Here is a 17898-nt window from a genome sequence, read left to right as displayed (position 1 = left end):
GTCGTACGTGTTGAGCACCACGACCTGGTTCATCCCAAGCCTCAGGCTGAACGCCGGACCGAACAGTTTGACCCACCGTTCGAACTGTTTTCTGGGATTCTTCTCCAGCAGATACATGTGTCCGATGAAAGGTAAAGCTATCCCAGGTGACGGTGGGAGGTTTTTTGATTGGCTGGCCGTCCAGTACCAGGACAGGACCAAGACGAGCAGGACGGCCAGCCATGGGTGGTTCCAACATCCGATAGTAGCTCAAACACCATGGTGGTCTGTGAATGAAAATATTAAATCAATTCTTTCCCTTTTCCATTTAGGTAAAATTTCTATTTAAATATATTGCGTATATGTGTATTTGCTAAACCTTTTGGTTGGAGATATGGAGATATATCGTAAATTATTTCCATTGCTTTTTCTTTTAAACCTGTGATGATCATATACTTTGTAGTTCATGTTTAATTTGGCAACACTATTTGATAAAAAATAAGTCTAACGATTTTCTGACGCTACAGGCTACAGCATCTCATATCTGAACTGCCTGCGACAGGTCTGTCCAGCAGATGACTGCGTTACTTTATAGATTACTTCATTTAAGATTAAAGAGCATTTTTAGAGTTTTTCAAGGAAGCAAACAAAAAATTGAAAAATATATTTATTTATGAAAAAAGAATTACACCTGAAAATTTCTTTGCTGAAAGATACATGAATTCTGAAATTAGTTTAGAACTATTTTTTTCTCAGATTCTACACACTTCCAGAAAGTGGGCCATGTTTCAAAGGGACAAATATATTTTTAGCTCCCCTTGAAAAAATCGAATAATACGGTCTCTTCGGCGAGGTGTGCTTTGAATTAAATGGGGACCAATTTTATGGGTTACACGCCTTCACAAAAGACTGTAACGCATACAAGATACACACACTCACACTCACACACACACACACATATATATATATATAAATATATATATATATATAAATATATATATATATATATATATATATATATATATATATATATATATATATATATATATATATATATGCATGTATATTTAATCGTCAAAGAGTTTGCTATTAAAATCTATAACAAGCTGTTGATTCAAAGAAAATGGAATATATTACGTAAAACATCATTTTAGTGTTTATTGGATAAGTAATTTTTTAAGATTGATGGGCTCCAAAATAATAAATTCCTATGGGATTCTGGGGATATTTACTCAACACTGCCTAAGACATAAAATTACTCACCTAGTACTGTTTTATGTAATGGTCAAATTTCAACGGTCTGATTGTATTAGTGAACTTCTTCAGTATTGCTAGTTCTCCTCTTCGTTTGCAAAAGTCCACTCTTTAAACGCCTGTAAAATCTCTCCATCGCTCTTTATATACAGCTATGTAGGTCATGTTACAGTTTGTGACCAGGCAGAGCCAACAATGGGTAAAACTATTTTTAAAAATAAATTCGATACAGTTTTTGCACCGTGCGCAAGCCAACACAGCTAGGAGTGACGGTAGAAAATTGAGCGTGGAATGAATGGAACAGGAATTGATTTAACTCTTACTGGCCGGATGTAACGTAGAGTATGATGTAACCTCTGCTGTACTTACCTAGGACGTGGCGAGACGCGGCAAGCGCAACGTAACAAGGTCAGATTGGTGAATTTAGTTACACTTAGTTTTTCACGGACCAAAGCACTTGGGGGGGGGGGGGGAGGAAAGGGCGGTGTAATGCAAATAAGTAGAACCACTAAATATCTTATGTATATTTAGAACGAAAAAAATCAAAACAATGAATATAAATTAAAAACAATTAAAACGAATTTATTTTTAATAAATGTCTTCGCCCTGTTTAAAACTCTAGTATACCAAAACATACCCGCCCATTAGCAAAGGCGTAGCTAACCATTCTCCCGCCCCACAATAAATTTTAAGAATCTGGGGGGGGGGGGACATAATGCTTTTTACCAGCAATTTTCCTCAACAGTTTCTGTTATGGTGTCAGAAAATTGATGTAGAGAACAGTTAAATCAATCTGTAAAGCCATTTATCTGTGTATTTTCTCTAAATAAAATATTGTTTATTAATGCAGCTCAGCTAAAGCTTTTACTTTTCTCTACCCGTTTTGTGCCCCTCTAGGGTCGGCTGCCGCACCCGCTCTCCCCTAGCTACGCCTTTTCCACTATGTTCAGCCGTTGTTACAAAAAAAGACAGCCCCCCCCCCCCCCTCATAACATAGTAAAGCAATTCCATTGTCTAATTTTATAACGAAAATGTTTTCCAGCGATTTTTTTAGAGTTACAAATGAATTGATTAACAGTTGAAAACTATAATAGTGATAAGGAAGTAAGGTGGTGGACTACGTAAATGCTCACTCCCAGTGTTTCTTTCAGTCATTTTTCTCAGTTGAGGAGCACTTAAAACTATCGAGTTGCGGGGGGAGGGGGTTAAATTTCGGGGGGGCGGTCGGTTTAAGTTTTTTAAATATATATAAATTCTATTTCGTTCGTACTTCGGCAGTGCATCCCCCCTTCCACCTGCCCCCCCTCCCTCCCAGAAAAAAATGCCTGAATTTTTGCTAACACCTGACGTGGAGCGTATGACGTGGAGCGTGACAACACCTGACCGTGATGACGTTTACATTTTTATACACATGTGTCGCAGGGTAGACTAAGTAGGTGAGGTGACGTGTTGGCTGTCTACTTCTAGTAGGAAGGACCATGGTCGATGTACTACAGGTAACAGACAGCGAAAGTAGGTGTGAATGTTAGTGTGGGGGAAAGGGAGGTGTGGCAGTTCCTGTGGGCCGTGGGATTTATCGAAAGGCGAATTAGCATTGAGAAAATCAAATAACCTCAACAAAATTTAAAGTGAAGTCTTGTATTAAGTAGTTAGTCAACTGGTTTTAAGCCCCTGTACTTTTGGCTTTCGCTAATTTTAATCAGATTATGAAAAACGTTTCATAACCCCCTACTTTCCCTGTCATATTACATCACAGCTCAACATAACCTCCCAACTATATATATATATATATATATATATATATATATATATATATATATATATATATATATATATAAGGGTTTATAATAATTGGCTGAGTGTATATGGGAGATTCCAATAGTGAGTTGACGGGATAGGGTAGGTTGTGATTGTAAAGGGCGGGTGACCGGGATTGTAGTGGAGATATAGACAGTGATTGTAGTGGAGATATAGGCAGTGATTGTAGTGGATATATAGACAGTGATTGTAGTGGAGATATAGGCAGTGATTGTAGTGGAGATATAGGCAGTGATTGTAGTGGAGATATAGGCAGTGATTGTAGTGGAGATATAGGCAGTTATTGAAGTGGAGATATAGGCAGTGATTGTAGTGGAGATATAGGCAGTGATTGTAGTGGAGATATAGGCAGTGATTGTAGTGGAGATATAGGCAGTGATTGTAGTGGAGATATAGGCAGTGATTGTAGTGGAGATATAGGCAGTGATTGTAGTGGAGATATATGCAGTGATTGTAGTGGAGTTATAGACAGTGATTATACTGGAGTTATAGGCAGTGGTTGTAGTAGAGTTATAGGCAGTGATTGTACACTATGTTTCTATGTACCCGAGGTGGGAAAGTAGAGCAAACAACGGTAATATTTCGGTGAATTTTTACGTGTAGGTAACGCATTGATTAAACTCTCCTAATATTTTTAGTCAAACTTTATTCTTTCCGGCAGCAACGCGCGGGGACCGGCACGCTAGCTTATATAAACGCATATTATGCGGTTAAGAGATCTCTTGACAACGAAAATAAAAAATATGACGTCAATAAAATGCTTATGTGCTTTATGCTTGATTTTTATTTTCCTTTTCACTTTTTTTTTGGCCTGTGTGGGAGGGGGGCAGAGGCGTAGCGACCCTTCCCGGCGCCCGGGGCGAACTTTCAATTTGGCGCCCCCCCCCCCGCTTATAAATATATATATATATATATATATATATATATATATATATATATATATATATATATATATATATATATATATATATATATATATTTATATATATATATATACATGTGTGTGTGTATAATTATGTGTGTGTGATAGTGTGTTTATATATAAGCTTGTGTGTGGGTAAGAGTGTATTTGTGTGTGTAAGCGTGTGTGTAAGCGTGTATGCTACAGTCCGGACAAGGTTTAATAATTACATTGTATGATTTTCATTCCTTAAAACTTTACGACAATTTAATTCCCATTAAGATGCGTTTAATTTTTTTTGCGAAAGATTAGTAATGTCAGTAAAAAAAAAATAAGCCTGATCTGTGTTAGAGGGTAGTTTGAAGCTAACGCTAATATGTTTAGACCAGCCTTTTATGTTCTAGTTTTGGAACGATCTCTGTTGTGATATGGTACATAGTTGGATTCGAAGTTTGTTAGAGTAAGGACACACAAGTGACATACAAGAAGAAGTTATCAGAAATATTTATTGTTCACATTGGAATACGACATGGGTATTTCGTTGATTGAATGATGGTATGACAAAACAAGCTAGAGAAAACAAACTGGAATCCAACGGATGTTAACAGCTCGTAGTCTTGGATTTCGCAGATTTGCCCTGCCTTCTCGCACACAGAGTTTCTTCCAGGCATCTCTTCGGGGGGGGGGGGGGGGGGGGCAAAGCCCCCCGAAAATTTTTTACCGCCCCCCCCCCCCCTCGAACGAAATGAAATTTATATAATTTATATATAGAAAATATATACGTTTAACAGTGTCCGCCCCCCCCCCCCCCCGAAGAAAGTCTACCGCCCCCCCCCCTCGAAAATTTCAAGTCCCCCCCCCCCCCCCCCGGAGAAAAAAGTCTGGAAGAAACACTGCTCGCACAACGTCAACAACAAATGCAGAACTAATTGTATTGATTGAAGAAGCAGTAACAATCAATTTAATGATAGCCCATGACCCATGACGTTCTGATTATAATCAGCAGCAATAAAACGCGTTTTAACTCTCTAAGAAAATGTGGAATTCAAATGCATTGTCAAAAAATTCAATCAGGATCTATAACTAAATGTGGTTTCTTTTACTGTATGGCTTGGAGCTAGATTACAGACAGTGGAGAATGAAATAAGAGCATGGAAAAAAGTGGTGGTTAGTGGCTTAGGGATTCAAGAATCCGTGATATTTAGTTCTCTTTAATATTGTTCAGTGTTCCAGGTAAGATGGAATGCAATCAATCAAAAGTATCTGATCTCTCACGTTGAAGTTGAGAGAATCGTAAGAATCTTACAAAGAACTAGTCGCGTCTTTTTTATAAACAAAACTGGCTATTGAAATTGTACATGACGCGTTAATACACTTGGTTTCTTTACTAAGTGTTAAGAGAGTTATCTACTCACCAATCCAGTACAAATACTTGCGATTTTTGTTAGCGAAAAAAGCGCCCCCCACACACACTCATCACAACCATCTTGGACAAAGTTTGTAGAGCGGTTTTTAACGTATCTAACTTTTTTTTAAATGTTACACAATTATACAATGCACAGTACAATTCGTTTCTTTCTGAGAGCTAAAGGTTGTTTACTCAGAATCCTGTGTAATTTTGCTATTTTATTTAGCCTAAAAGCGCCCCCCTGCACCATCTTGATAAAAGTCACTAACGTATTTTACAGTTCAACAATCGTACAATACGTTTTAATACAATTGGTTTCTTTTAATAGCGGTAACGTTTATCGACTCAACAATCTAGTGTAAATTCTTTCGTTTTAAGTCTCGAAAAAGCGCCCCCCTCCATCTAGGAAAAGCTTCAAAGCGGTTTTGCCGGTCACTGTTTCTTAAGAGTATATGTTTTACATTAATAAGAAATCAAGGTAGAAAACAGTTAAATCAGTATGTAAAGGCGTGTAGCCATTACATTTCTTAACTTAGACAGTTTATAATTCAAAACTGCAGCATAAAATCAGCTTTAAATTTTTTTTCCCACCCCTTTTGGCGCCCCCATATGGTCGGCGCCCGGGGCGGCCGCCCCCCCCCTAGCTACGCCTCTGGAGGGGGGAGAGGATGCGTAAGGGGGGTGAGGTGGGGTGTACACTGACTGCTTAGTTGGCTAATAATACCTTCGCCATTGAAATGTTGAGATCCTATTGTCAAAAGACAGATGAACCCGTAGTTAAGCGAGGTAATTACTGTTCGTTTTAAAAATAATTGATTACAACCCATGAAGTTTTAATTGCTATAGCTAAGGAATTGTGAACACATTGGATGGAGTATGGGAAGGTATATGTTTATTAGGTTGCTTTACAATTTAGTTAGGGGTAGATGGTGGTTAATTTTTTTATTCATCACCATCTTTTCCTAATCGTGCCCAACACACACGAGGCTGACGAAGTACAGTATTTCTGTTTCATGGACCTCGGCATATGAAATATAGAGAAAGTCATGTAATCGTGCAAAAAAAAATTGAGATGTTTGCAGATCTCGACGTTTTACACCTCCCTGAGTCGGAAAAACATAGTTTTGCAATTTGTCCATATGTCTGTGTGTTTGTATGTGTGTGTTTGTGTGCATGTATGTGTGTCTGTAAACACGATAACTTGAGTACCGTTACAGCTAGGTTGATGAAATTTTATATATAAGTATTATATCAAAATCGTTGTTCCGTATCAACTTTTGAGCGATTTTCGATAACTGGAAGTGAAACTTTTTCTACTTTGAATTTTTCAAAAGCCTATAACTTGAGTACTATTTCAGATAAGTAAACGACATTTCACAAGTAAGTAAAAGATTAAATTCTCTACCTTCTGTCAAATTTAAAGTAATTTCCGTTGACCGGAATAGTAATTTACGCTATTTCCGATTTCTCAAAAAAACTAATGTAAATTTATAGAGTACTAATAATATTCTGTACAATTATGCACATTTTATATGGCGTTCATTTGGTGTCAAGTCTTTTTTTTCTACGAGATTTTATTCTATTTTAAAAAGTTTAAGTATTTAAAATGGATTAAAAATCATGTCTATATCCCGAGTTCCCATCAACTGTTGTTTTATATAAAAATATTCAAGAAAGTTTAGGGGAGATCACTCCCGGTTTATTTGTTTTATTATGGTGTGTCAAATTTAGAATGAAATGTTATTAAGAATGTCATTTTGAAAGAATTTTTTTTTTAAATATTAAAATAATGTGTATTTTTGTGTTACTTACCGATGCACAAATTCTTAGAAGCTTAAAAAAATATTAGGGAGGTAGAGTTTGAACAAAAATAGGAGGTCGGCGTGGTCGGGTCGGTTAAGCTCATGGTTCGAACCCCCGTGCAAATGGGGACAGCCACTCATCTAGGAGAGACAACTCCAAAATCATACAGCTGCTGCCTTGCAGTTTGTTTTTGGTTGGACAAAGGCTATGGAAGCAAATCCTAATAGAAAGCATGCTGAAATTGGAGTCAAAGGCCTGTATGGTGGTTAGCAAGTTCATACGTATTCTTAATTGTGTTAGAAGTAAATCCCTTTCAACACTAATACTAAGATCGAAGAAGATGAAGAAACAAAGTAGAGGAAGCAGTGATTGGAGTTAAGGGAAAACGGTAGCGACTGAAGAAAGGAGGAGGGGGTAGTAATAGGGTTGGTAAATAGGTCGCCATCCAGTTCTACAGCTCAATAAAACCTGCATGAGCCATAGAACTGATTGGTGACCTACATACCAGCCCTATCGGATTTGATTTGCGGCATTCTCACATCGTACCCAGTATGAAGTTGCCATTTTTTTGTATTTATCTCGTAGGATGACAATCAGTCTGGATGCAGTTAGTCGTGAGCTCATTTGTCATCAGCCTTTTTATTGGAAGACTTTTTGTAATGATTTATTGTGTCATGAGAGTTTTTGTCGCGAGCAGTTATATCGATAACCCGTCCGGGACAGATTTATCAATAGCCAATTTATCGGGAACATTATTGTCTACACCCAATATGTCTGAAGCCCTGTTTTGTGATACACCCACATTTTTATATTACAAAAAAAAACAACACAAAATGTGTAAAGAACAATGATTTTTTTTCTTTATTTGAAAAGAACATCGCGTTAAAAAAATAGTTTTGTAAAGGGAAAATATTTTTTAAAATATAAAATAAATAAAACGTGATAACTTTTCACAAGTGTCGGTGTTTGACCAAGTTAACACAGACAAGGACATTACAAAGTTAACTGGGCTGGGTACAAATTTTAACCACGTGAACATACATTCACATAAAAACTCTCACAAACTCACGTAGCAAAAAGAGCAAGTAAATATTTGTAATAAAATGTAAAAAGAAAAAAACACCTATTATAAAAATCCGATTATTGTGTAAAAATCCATTGGTGTAAGTATCATTTACTGGTTTCTTAATAATAATAATATTCAGAGTAGAATATAATATAATTACTTCTTTAAATTGAAACATTTTTCTATATTTGTATGAAATCATTTTTGCCATCTTAGCAGTATGTGTATATATATTTTTACGAAACTCTCTGATTGTATACTAAGACTTGTTTCTAGCTTATGTTTCCTATTTTTTCATTGTTATACAATTTCAATATAGAAGATTGGTTTTATTTTATTTCTTTGAGTAAAAGTAAAATTCAGATTTTTTATATAATCGCTTTCTAAGCTTCTGTCAGAATATATGCCTTCGTATCTACGTATTGTGAGAGTACGTTTTAACAGTCTGTTTATAATGTTTAAAGTAAAAACAAAACTTTATATCCGGTTTAATTAAACAAAAGACTATACTAAAAATTTCAAGTGATACATAATCTACTTGTTCACATTTAGGTGTCTTTCCACACAGCGAATTTCAAAAGGTTCAAGGGAGACAACGATGGCAAATGTTTCTTTAATTAGTGGAATGGAGTTATCTTTAGCTGGAAGGATTTCAAAATGCTGGAACAAGGAAGATAAGTACAGAAAAAGTTCCATCTTGGCTAAAGATTCGCCTAAACAGATTCGTCGGCCAATGGAAAAAGGAATGAATTCCTCTCTGTTTTTGATGTTGCCTTGTTCGTCAAGAAAGCGCTCTGGACGGAAGTTACGTGGGTCGCCCCAGATTTTTTCATCCATCAGGACGGCGTCCAGGTTGGGAATGATTTGCGTCCCCTTGGGGATGGTGTACCCGGCTACAGTTGCATCCTGATTGCATACGTGGATAAGACTAAATGGCACCAGACTAGCCATCCGTTGTGTTTCCATGATAAACGCTGTCAGGTATTTGAGTTTGGGTCTATCTTTGATAGTCGGAGCGCGGTTCACTCCGACTTGTTCTAAAATCTCCTGGTAGATTTTTTTCTGAACTTCCGTATTATGAAGCACAAACAACAAGCTCCACAAGATGGTGGTGCTGGTGGTCTCCGTTCCTGCGGCAAACAGGTTGTCAATAACTCGAACTAAATTAGTCTCGTCCAGTAAAGTGGATTCACCACGCTTTTCTTTTTCTTTCATTTCGCTGAAGTAAGCGGCGATGAAATTGTCCGTGTTTGTGGAGTCGTGTTTAATTTCATCAATCATTTTCTTCGCAAAATTCTGGGTTGCAGTTAAGCGAGCAATTAGCTGTTTGGACTTGAAAGGGTCAAAGGGCAAAAGTCGAAGTGCGGGCAGGAAATTGAGCAGAGAGGTTCCGGAAATAGATGCAATAGCTAAGTTTAAAGCTTTAATCAGTTCGATGAACTTTGGGTCATCGAACTCAAATCTCTTGCCAAAAATAATTGAGCAAATGACATTCGAGACGCTGATGTTGGTCAGAGTCCTGATGTCCGTAGGTTTTCCTTGACTTTCAGAAATTGCTTCAATGTATTTAGAAACTTCAACAGAGATTTTATCAGCCAAAATATTTTTTCCCATGCCGAAGTTTCTTAAAATTGCCAGAGATGTCGTTCTTTGTTCTTTCCAATTGGCGCCGGAAGAAGAAATAACGCCCTTTTAGTGTAAGGGTACATTGGCCGCGATAAATCCCGTTCTTGGCCGGTCAGAGAAGTGGTCACCTTGCTTGACCAGCGCCTCTTTCAGCACGTCGTACGTGTTGAGCACCACGACCTGGTTCATCCCAAACCTCAGGCTGAACGCCGGACCGAACCGCTTGACCCACCGTTCGAACTGTTTTCTGGGATTCTTCTCCAGCAGATACATGTGTCCGATGAAAGGTAAAGCTATCCCAGGTGACGGTGGGAGGTTTTTTGATTGGCTGGCCGTCCAGTACCAGGACAGGACCAAGACGAGCAGGACGGTCAGCCATGTGGTGGTTCCAACATCCGATAGTAGCTCAAACACCATGGTGGTCTGTGGGTGGAAATATTAAGTCAATTCTTTCCCTTTTCCATTTAGGTAAATTTCTATTTAAATATATTGCGTATATGTGTATTTGCTAAACCTTTTGGTTGGAGATATGGAGATATATCGTAAATTATTTCCATTGCTTTTTTTTTAAACCTGTGATGATCATATACTTTGTAGTTCATGTTTAATTTGGCAACACTATTTGATAAAAAATAAGTCTAACGATTTTCTGACGCTACAGGCTACAGCATCTCATATCTGAACTGCCTGCGACATGTCTGGCCAGCAGATGACTGCGTTACTTTATAGATTACTTCATTTAAGATTAAAGAGCATTTTTAGAGTTTTTCAAGGAAGCAAACCAAAAATTGAAAAATATATTTATTTATGAAAAAAGAATAACACCTGAAAATTTCTTTGCCGAAAGATACATGAATTCTGAAATTAGTTTAGAACTATTTTTTTCTCAGATTCTACACACTTCCAGAAAGTGGGCCATGTTTCAAAGGGACAAATATATTTTTAGCTCCCCTTGAAAAAATCGAATAATACGGTCTCTTCGGCGAGGTGTGCTTTGAATTAAATGGGGACCAATTTTATGGGTTACACGCCTTCACAAAAGACTGTAACGCATACAAGATACACACACTCACACTCACACACACACACATATATATATATATATATATATATATATATATATATATATATATATATATATATATATATATTTATATTTTATATATATATATATATATATATATATATATATGCATGTATATTTAATCGTCAAAGAGTTTGCTATTAAAATCTATAACAAGCTGTTGATTCAAAGAAAATTGAATATATTACGTAAAACATCATTTTAGTGTTAATTGGATACTTAATTTTTTAAGATTGATGGGCTCCAAAATAATAAATTCCTATGGGATTCTGAGGATATTTACTCAACACTGCCTAAGACATAAAATTACTCACCTAGTACTGTTTTATGCAATGGTCAAATTTCAACGGTCTGATTGTTTTAGTGAACTTCTTCAGTACTGCTAGTTCTCCTCTTCGTTTGCAAAAGTCCACTCTTTTAACGCATGTAAAATCTCTCCACCGCTCTTTATATACAGCTATGTAGGTCATGTTACAGTTTTTGACCAGGCATAGCCAACAATGGGTAAAACTATTTTTAAAAATAAATTCGATACAGTTTTTGCACCGTGCGCAAGCCAACACAGCTAGGAGTGACGGTAGAAAATTGAGCGTGGAATGAATGGAACAGGAATTGATTTAACACTTACTGGCCGGACGTGACGTAGAGTATGATGTAACCTCTGCTGTATTTACCTAGGACGTGGCGAGACGCGGCAAGCGCAACGTAACAAGGTCAGATTGGTGAATTTAGTTACACTTAGTTTTTCACGGACCAAAGCACTTGGGGGAGGGGAGGAAAGGGCGGTGTAATGCAAATAAGTAGAACCACTATCTTTTGTATATTTAGAACGAAAAAAATCAAAACAATGAATATAAATTAAAACAATTTAAACGAGTTTATTTTTAATAAATGTCTTCGTCCTTTTTAAAACTCTAGTATACCAAAACATACCCGCCCATTAGCAAAGGCGTAGCTAACCATTCTCCCGCCCCACAATAATTTTTAATAATCTGGGGGGGACATAATGCTTTTTACCAGGCACTGTCCCTAAACAGTTTCTGTTATGGTGTCAGAAAACTGATGTAGAGAACAGTTAAATCAATCTGTAAAGCCATTTATCTGTGTATTTTCTCTAAATAAAATATTGTATATTAATGCATCTCAGCTAAAGCGTTTACTTTTCTCTACCCGTTTTGTGCCCCTCTAGGGTTGGCTGCCGCACCTGCTCTCCCCTAGTTACGCCTCTCCCCCGATGTTCAGCCGTTGTTCCAAAAATACAGTTAGGTGGTGGACTACGTAAATGCTCACACCCAGTGTTTCTTTCAGTCATTCAACTATAGAGTTGAATGGGGGGGGTGCAAATTTCGGGGGGGGGGGGGTGTCGGTTTAAGTATTTTTTTTATATAAACTCTATTTCGTTCTTACTTCGGCAGTGCACCCTACCTTCCACCTTCCCCCTTCAATCCCTGAAAAAATGCCTGAATTTTTGCTAACACCTGACGTGGAGCGTATGACGTGGAGCGTGACAACACCTGACCGTGATGACGTTTACATTTTTATACACATGTGTCGCAGGGTAGACTAAGTAGGCGAGGTGACGTGTTGGCTGTCTACTTCTAGTAGGAAGGACCATGGTCGATGTACTACAGGTAACAGACAGCGAAAGTAGGTGTGAATGTTAGTGTGGGGGAAAGGGAGGAGTGGCAGTTCTTGTGAGCCGTGGGATTTATCGAAAGGCGAATTAGCATTGAGAAAATCAAATAACCTCAACAAAATTTAAAGTGAAGTCTTGGATTAAGTAGTTAGTCAACTGGTTTTAAGCCCCTGTACTTTTGGCTTTCGCTAATTTTAATCAGATCATGAAAAACGTTTCATAACCCCCCACTTTCCCTGTCATATTACATCACAACTCAACATAACCTCCCAACCATATATACATATATATATATATATATATATATATATATATATATATATATATATATATATATATATATATATATATATATATATATATATATATATATATAAGGGTTTATAATAATTGGCTGAGTGTATATGGGAGATTCCAATAGTGAGTTGACGGGGTAGGGTAGGTTGTGATTGTAAAGGGCGGGTGACAGGGATTGTAGTGGAGATATAGGCAGTGATTGTAGTGGAGATATAGACAGTGATTGTAGTGGAGATATAGGCAGTGATTGTAGTGGAGATATAGACAGTGATTGTAGTGGAGATATAGGCAGTGATTGTAGTGGAGATATAGGCAGTGATTGTAGTGGAGATATAGGCAGTGATTGTAGTGGAGATATAGGCAGTGATTGAAGTGAAGGTATAGACAGTGATTGAAGTGGAGATATAGGCAGTGATTGCATTGGAGATATAGGCAGTGATTGTAGTGGAGATATAGGCAGTGATTGTAGTGGAGATATAGGCAGTGATTGTAGTGGAGATATAGGCAGTGATTGTAGTGGAGATATAGGCAGTGATTGAAGTGGAGATATAGGCAGTGATTGCATTGGAGATATAAGCAGTGATTGCATTGGAGATATAAGCAGTGATTGCATTGGAGATATAAGCAGTGATTGTAGTGGAGATATAGGCAGTGATTGTAGTGGAGATATAGGCAGTGATTGTAGTGGAGATATATGCAGTGATTGTAGTGGAGTTATAGACAGTGATTATACTGGAGTTATAGGCAGTGGTTGTAGTAGAGTTATAGGCAGTGATTGTACACTATGTTTCTATGTACCCGAGGTGGGAAAGTAGAGCAAACAACGGTAATATTTCGGTGAATTTTTACGTGTAGGTAACGCATTGATTAAACTCTCCTAATATTTTTAGTCAAACTTTATTCTTTCCGACAGCAACGCGCGGGGACCGGCACGCTAGCTTATATAAACGCATATTATGCGGTTAAGAGATCTCTTGACAACGAAAATAAACATATGACGTCAATAAAATGCTTATGTGCTTTATGCTTGATTTTTATTTTCCTTTTCACTTTTTTTTGCCTGTGTGGAGGGGGGGGGAGGATGCGTAAGGGGGGTGAGGTGGGGTGTACACTAACTGCTTAGTTGGCTAATAATACCTTCGCCATTGAAATGTTGAGATCGTATCGTCAAAAGACAGATGAACCCGTAGTTAAGCGAGGTAACTACTGTTCGTTTTAAAAATACTTGATTACAACCCATGAAGTTTTAATTGCTATAACTAAGGAATTGTGAACACATTGGATGGAGTATGGGAAGGTATATGTTTATTAGGTTGCTTTACAATTTAGTTAGGGGTAGATGGTGGTTAATTTTTTTATTCATCACCATCTTTTCCTAATCGTGCCCAACACACACGAGGCTGACGAAGTACAGTATTTCTGTTTCATAGACCTCGGCATATGAAGTATAGAGAAAGTCATGTAATCGTGCAAAAAAATGAGATTTTTGCAGATCTCGACGTTTTACACCTCCCTGAGTCGGAAAAACATAGTTTTTCAATTTGTCCGTATGTCTGTGTGTTTGTATGTGTGTGTGTTTGTGTGTATGTATGTGTGTCTGTAAACACGATAACTTGAGTACCGTTACAGCTAGGTTGATGAAATTTCATATATAAGTATTATATCAAAATCGTTGATCCGTATCAACTTTTGAGCGATTTCCGATAACTGGAAGTGGAACTTTTTCTACTTTGAATTTTTCAAAAGCCTATAACTTGAGTACTATTTCAGATAAATAAACGACATTTCACAAGTAAGTAAAAGATTAAATTCTCTACATTCTGTCAAATTTAAAGTAATTTCCGTTGACTGGAATAGTAATTTACGCTATTTCCGATTTCTCAAAAAAAACTAATGTAAATTTATAAAGTACTTATAATATTCTGCACAATTATGCACATTTTATTTGGCGTTCATTTGGTGTCAAGTCTTTTTTTCTAAGAGATTTTATTCTATTTTAAAAAGTTTAAGTATTTAAAATGGATTAAAAATCATGTCTATATTCCGAGTTCCCATCAACTGTTGTTTTATATAAGAATATTCAAGAAAGTTTAGGGGAGATCACTCCCGGTTTATTTCTTTTATTATGGTGTGTCAAATTCACAATGAAATGTTATTAAGAATGTTATTTTGAAAGAAATTTTTTTTTAATATTAAAGTAATGTGTATTTTTGTGTTACTTACCGATGCAAAAATTCTTAGAAGCTTAAAAAAAATATTAGGGAGGTAGTGTTTGAACAAAAATAGGAGGTCGGCGTGGTCGGGTCGACTAAGCTCATGGTTCGAACCTCCGTGCAGATGGGGACAGCCACTCATCTAGGAGAGACAACTCCAAAATCATACAGCTGCTGCCTTGCAGTTTGTTTTTGTTTGGACAAAGGCTATGGAAGCAAATCCTAATAGAAAGCATGCTGAAATTGGAGTCAAAGGCCTGTATGGTGCTTAGCAAGTTCATACGTATTCTTAATTGTGTTAGAAGTAAATCCCTTTCACCACTAATACTAAGATCGAAGAAGAAGAAGAAGAAACAAAGTAGAGGAAGCAGTGATTGGAGTTAAGGGAAAACTATAGCGACTGAAGAAAGGAGGAGGGGGTAGTAATAGGGTTGGTAAATAGGTCGCCATCCAGTTCTACGGCTCAATAAAACCTGCATGAGCCATAGAACTGATTGGTGACCTACATACCAGCCCTATCGGATTTGATTTATCGGGATAGATTTATAAATAGCCAATTTATCGGGAACATTATTGTCTACACCCAATATGTCTGAAGCCCTTTTTTTGTGATACACCCACATTTTTATATTACAAAAAAAACACAAAATATGTAAAGAACAATAATTTTTCTTTTCTTTATTTGAAAAGAACATCGCGTTAAAAAATAGTTTTGTAAAGGGAAAATATTTTTTAAAATATAAAATAAATAAAACGTGATAACTTTACACAACTGTCAGTGTTTGACCAAGTTAACACAGACAAGGACATTACAAAGTTAACTGGACTGGGTTCAAATTTTAACCACGTGAACATACATTCACATAAAAACTCTAACAAACTCACGTAGCAAAAAGAGCAAGTAAATATGTGTAATAAAATGTAAAAAGAAAAAAACACCTATTATAAAAATCCGATTATTGTGTAAAAATCCATTAGTGTAAGTATCATTACTGGTTTCTTAATAATAATAATAATAATATTCAGAGTAGGATAAAATATAATTACTTCTTTAAATTGAAAACTTTTCTATAGTTGTATGAAATCATTTTTGTCATCTTAGCAGTATGTGTATATATATTTTTACGAAACTCTCTAATTGTATACTAAGACTTGTTTCTAGCTTATGTTTCCTATTTTGTCATAGTTATACAATTTCAATATAGAAGATTGGTTTTATTTTATTTCTTTGAGTAAAAGTAAAATTCAGATTTTTTATATAATCGCTTTCTAAGCTTCTGTCAGAATATATGCCTTCGTATCTACGTATTGTGAGAGTAAGTTTTAATAGTCTGTTTATAATGTTTAAAATAAAAACAAAACTTTATATCCGGTTTTAATTAAACAAAACACTATACTAATAAATGTCAAGTGATAAATAATCTACTTGTTCACAATCAGGTGTCTTTCCACACAGCGAATTTCAAAAGGTTCAAGGGAGACAACGATGGCAAATGTTTCTTTAATTAGGGGAATGGAGTTATCTTTAGCTGGAAGGATTTCAAAATGCTGGAACAAGGAAGATAAGTACAGAAAAAGTTCCATCTTGGCTAAAGATTCGCCTAAACAGATTCGTCGGCCAATGGAAAAAGGAATGAATTCCTCTCTGTTTTTGATGTTGCCTTGTTCGTCAAGAAAGCGCTCTGGACGGAAGTTACGTGGGTCGCCCCAGATTTTTTCATCCATCAGGACGGCGTCCAGGTTGGGAAAGATTTGCGTCCCCTTCGGGATGGTGTACCCGGCTACTGTTGCATCTTGATTGCATACGTGGATGAGACTAAATGGCACCAGACTAGCCATCCGTTGTGTTTCCATGATAAACGCTGTCAGGTATTTTAGTTTGGGTCTATCTTGGATAGTCGGAGCACGGTTCACTCCGACTTGTTCTAAAATCTCCTGGTAGATTTTTTTCTGAACTTCCGGATTATGAAGCACAAACAACAAGCTCCACAAGATGGTGGTGCTGGTGGTCTCCGTTCCTGCGGCAAACAGGTTGTCAATAACTCGAACTAAATTAGTCTCGTCCAGTAAAGTGGATTCACCACGCTTTTCTTTTTCTTTCATTTCGCTGAAGTAAGAGGCGATGAAATTGTCCGTGTTTGTGGAGTCGTGTTTAATTTCATCAATCATTTTCTTTGCAAAATTCTGGGTTGCACTTAAGTTAGCAATTAGCTGTTTGGACTTGAAAGGGTCAAAGGGCAAAAGTCGAAGTGCGGGCAGGAAATTTAGCAGAGAGGTTCCGGAAATAGATGCAATTGCTAAGTTTAAAGCTTTAATCAGTTCGATGAACTTTGGATCATCGAACTCAAATCTCTTGCCAAAAATAATTGAACAAATCACATTCGAGACGCTGATGTTGGTCAGAGTCCTAATGTCTGTAGGTTTTCCTCCACTTTCAGAAACTGCTTCAATGTATTTAGAAACCTCAACAGAGATCTTCTCAGCCAAAATATTTTTTCCCATGCCGAAGTTTCTTAAAATTGCCAGAGATGTTGTTCTTTGTTCTTTCCAATTGGCGCCGGAAGAAGAAATAACGCCCTTGGAGTGTAAGGGTACATTGGCCGCGATAAATCCCGTTCTTGGCCGGTCAGAGAAGTGGTCACCTTGCTTGACCAGCGCCTCTTTCAGCACGTCGTACGTGTTGAGCACCACGACCTGGTTCATCCCAAACCTCAAGCTGAACGCCGGACCGAACCGTTTGACCCACCGTTCGAACTGTTTTCTGGGATTCTTCTCCAGCAGATACATGTGTCCGATGAAAGGTAAAGCTATCC

General features: G+C 37.1%; 2 protein-coding genes across 2 annotated transcripts; both read right to left on the bottom strand.

Annotated features, from left to right (window-relative positions):
* Positions 1-8763: 8763 nt before the first annotated feature.
* On the bottom strand, positions 8764-10272 carry LOC131941977 (cytochrome P450 2U1-like). Its single transcript, XM_059301615.1, has 3 exons — positions 9937-10272; positions 9846-9853; positions 8764-9772 (listed from the first exon to the last, which is right to left on the bottom strand). Exons 1-3 carry the CDS (start codon positions 10270-10272, stop codon positions 8764-8766), a joined length of 1353 nt encoding a protein of 450 aa, XP_059157598.1.
* Positions 10273-16170: 5898 nt separating this feature from the next.
* LOC131941988 (cytochrome P450 2U1-like) lies at positions 16171-17898 on the bottom strand. Its single transcript, XM_059301631.1, has one exon. It carries the CDS (start codon positions 17870-17872, stop codon positions 16508-16510), a length of 1365 nt encoding a protein of 454 aa, XP_059157614.1. The 5' UTR covers positions 17873-17898; the 3' UTR covers positions 16171-16507.

Source organism: Physella acuta, unplaced genomic scaffold, assembly GCF_028476545.2.
Source record: "Physella acuta isolate Inbredline_101_S28 unplaced genomic scaffold, ASM2847654v3 ptg000379l, whole genome shotgun sequence".
Classification (NCBI taxonomy): Eukaryota; Metazoa; Mollusca; class Gastropoda; family Physidae; genus Physella; species Physella acuta.
Note: the sequence above shows the minus strand (reverse complement) of the source record. Positions and strands in the feature narration are given on the sequence as shown.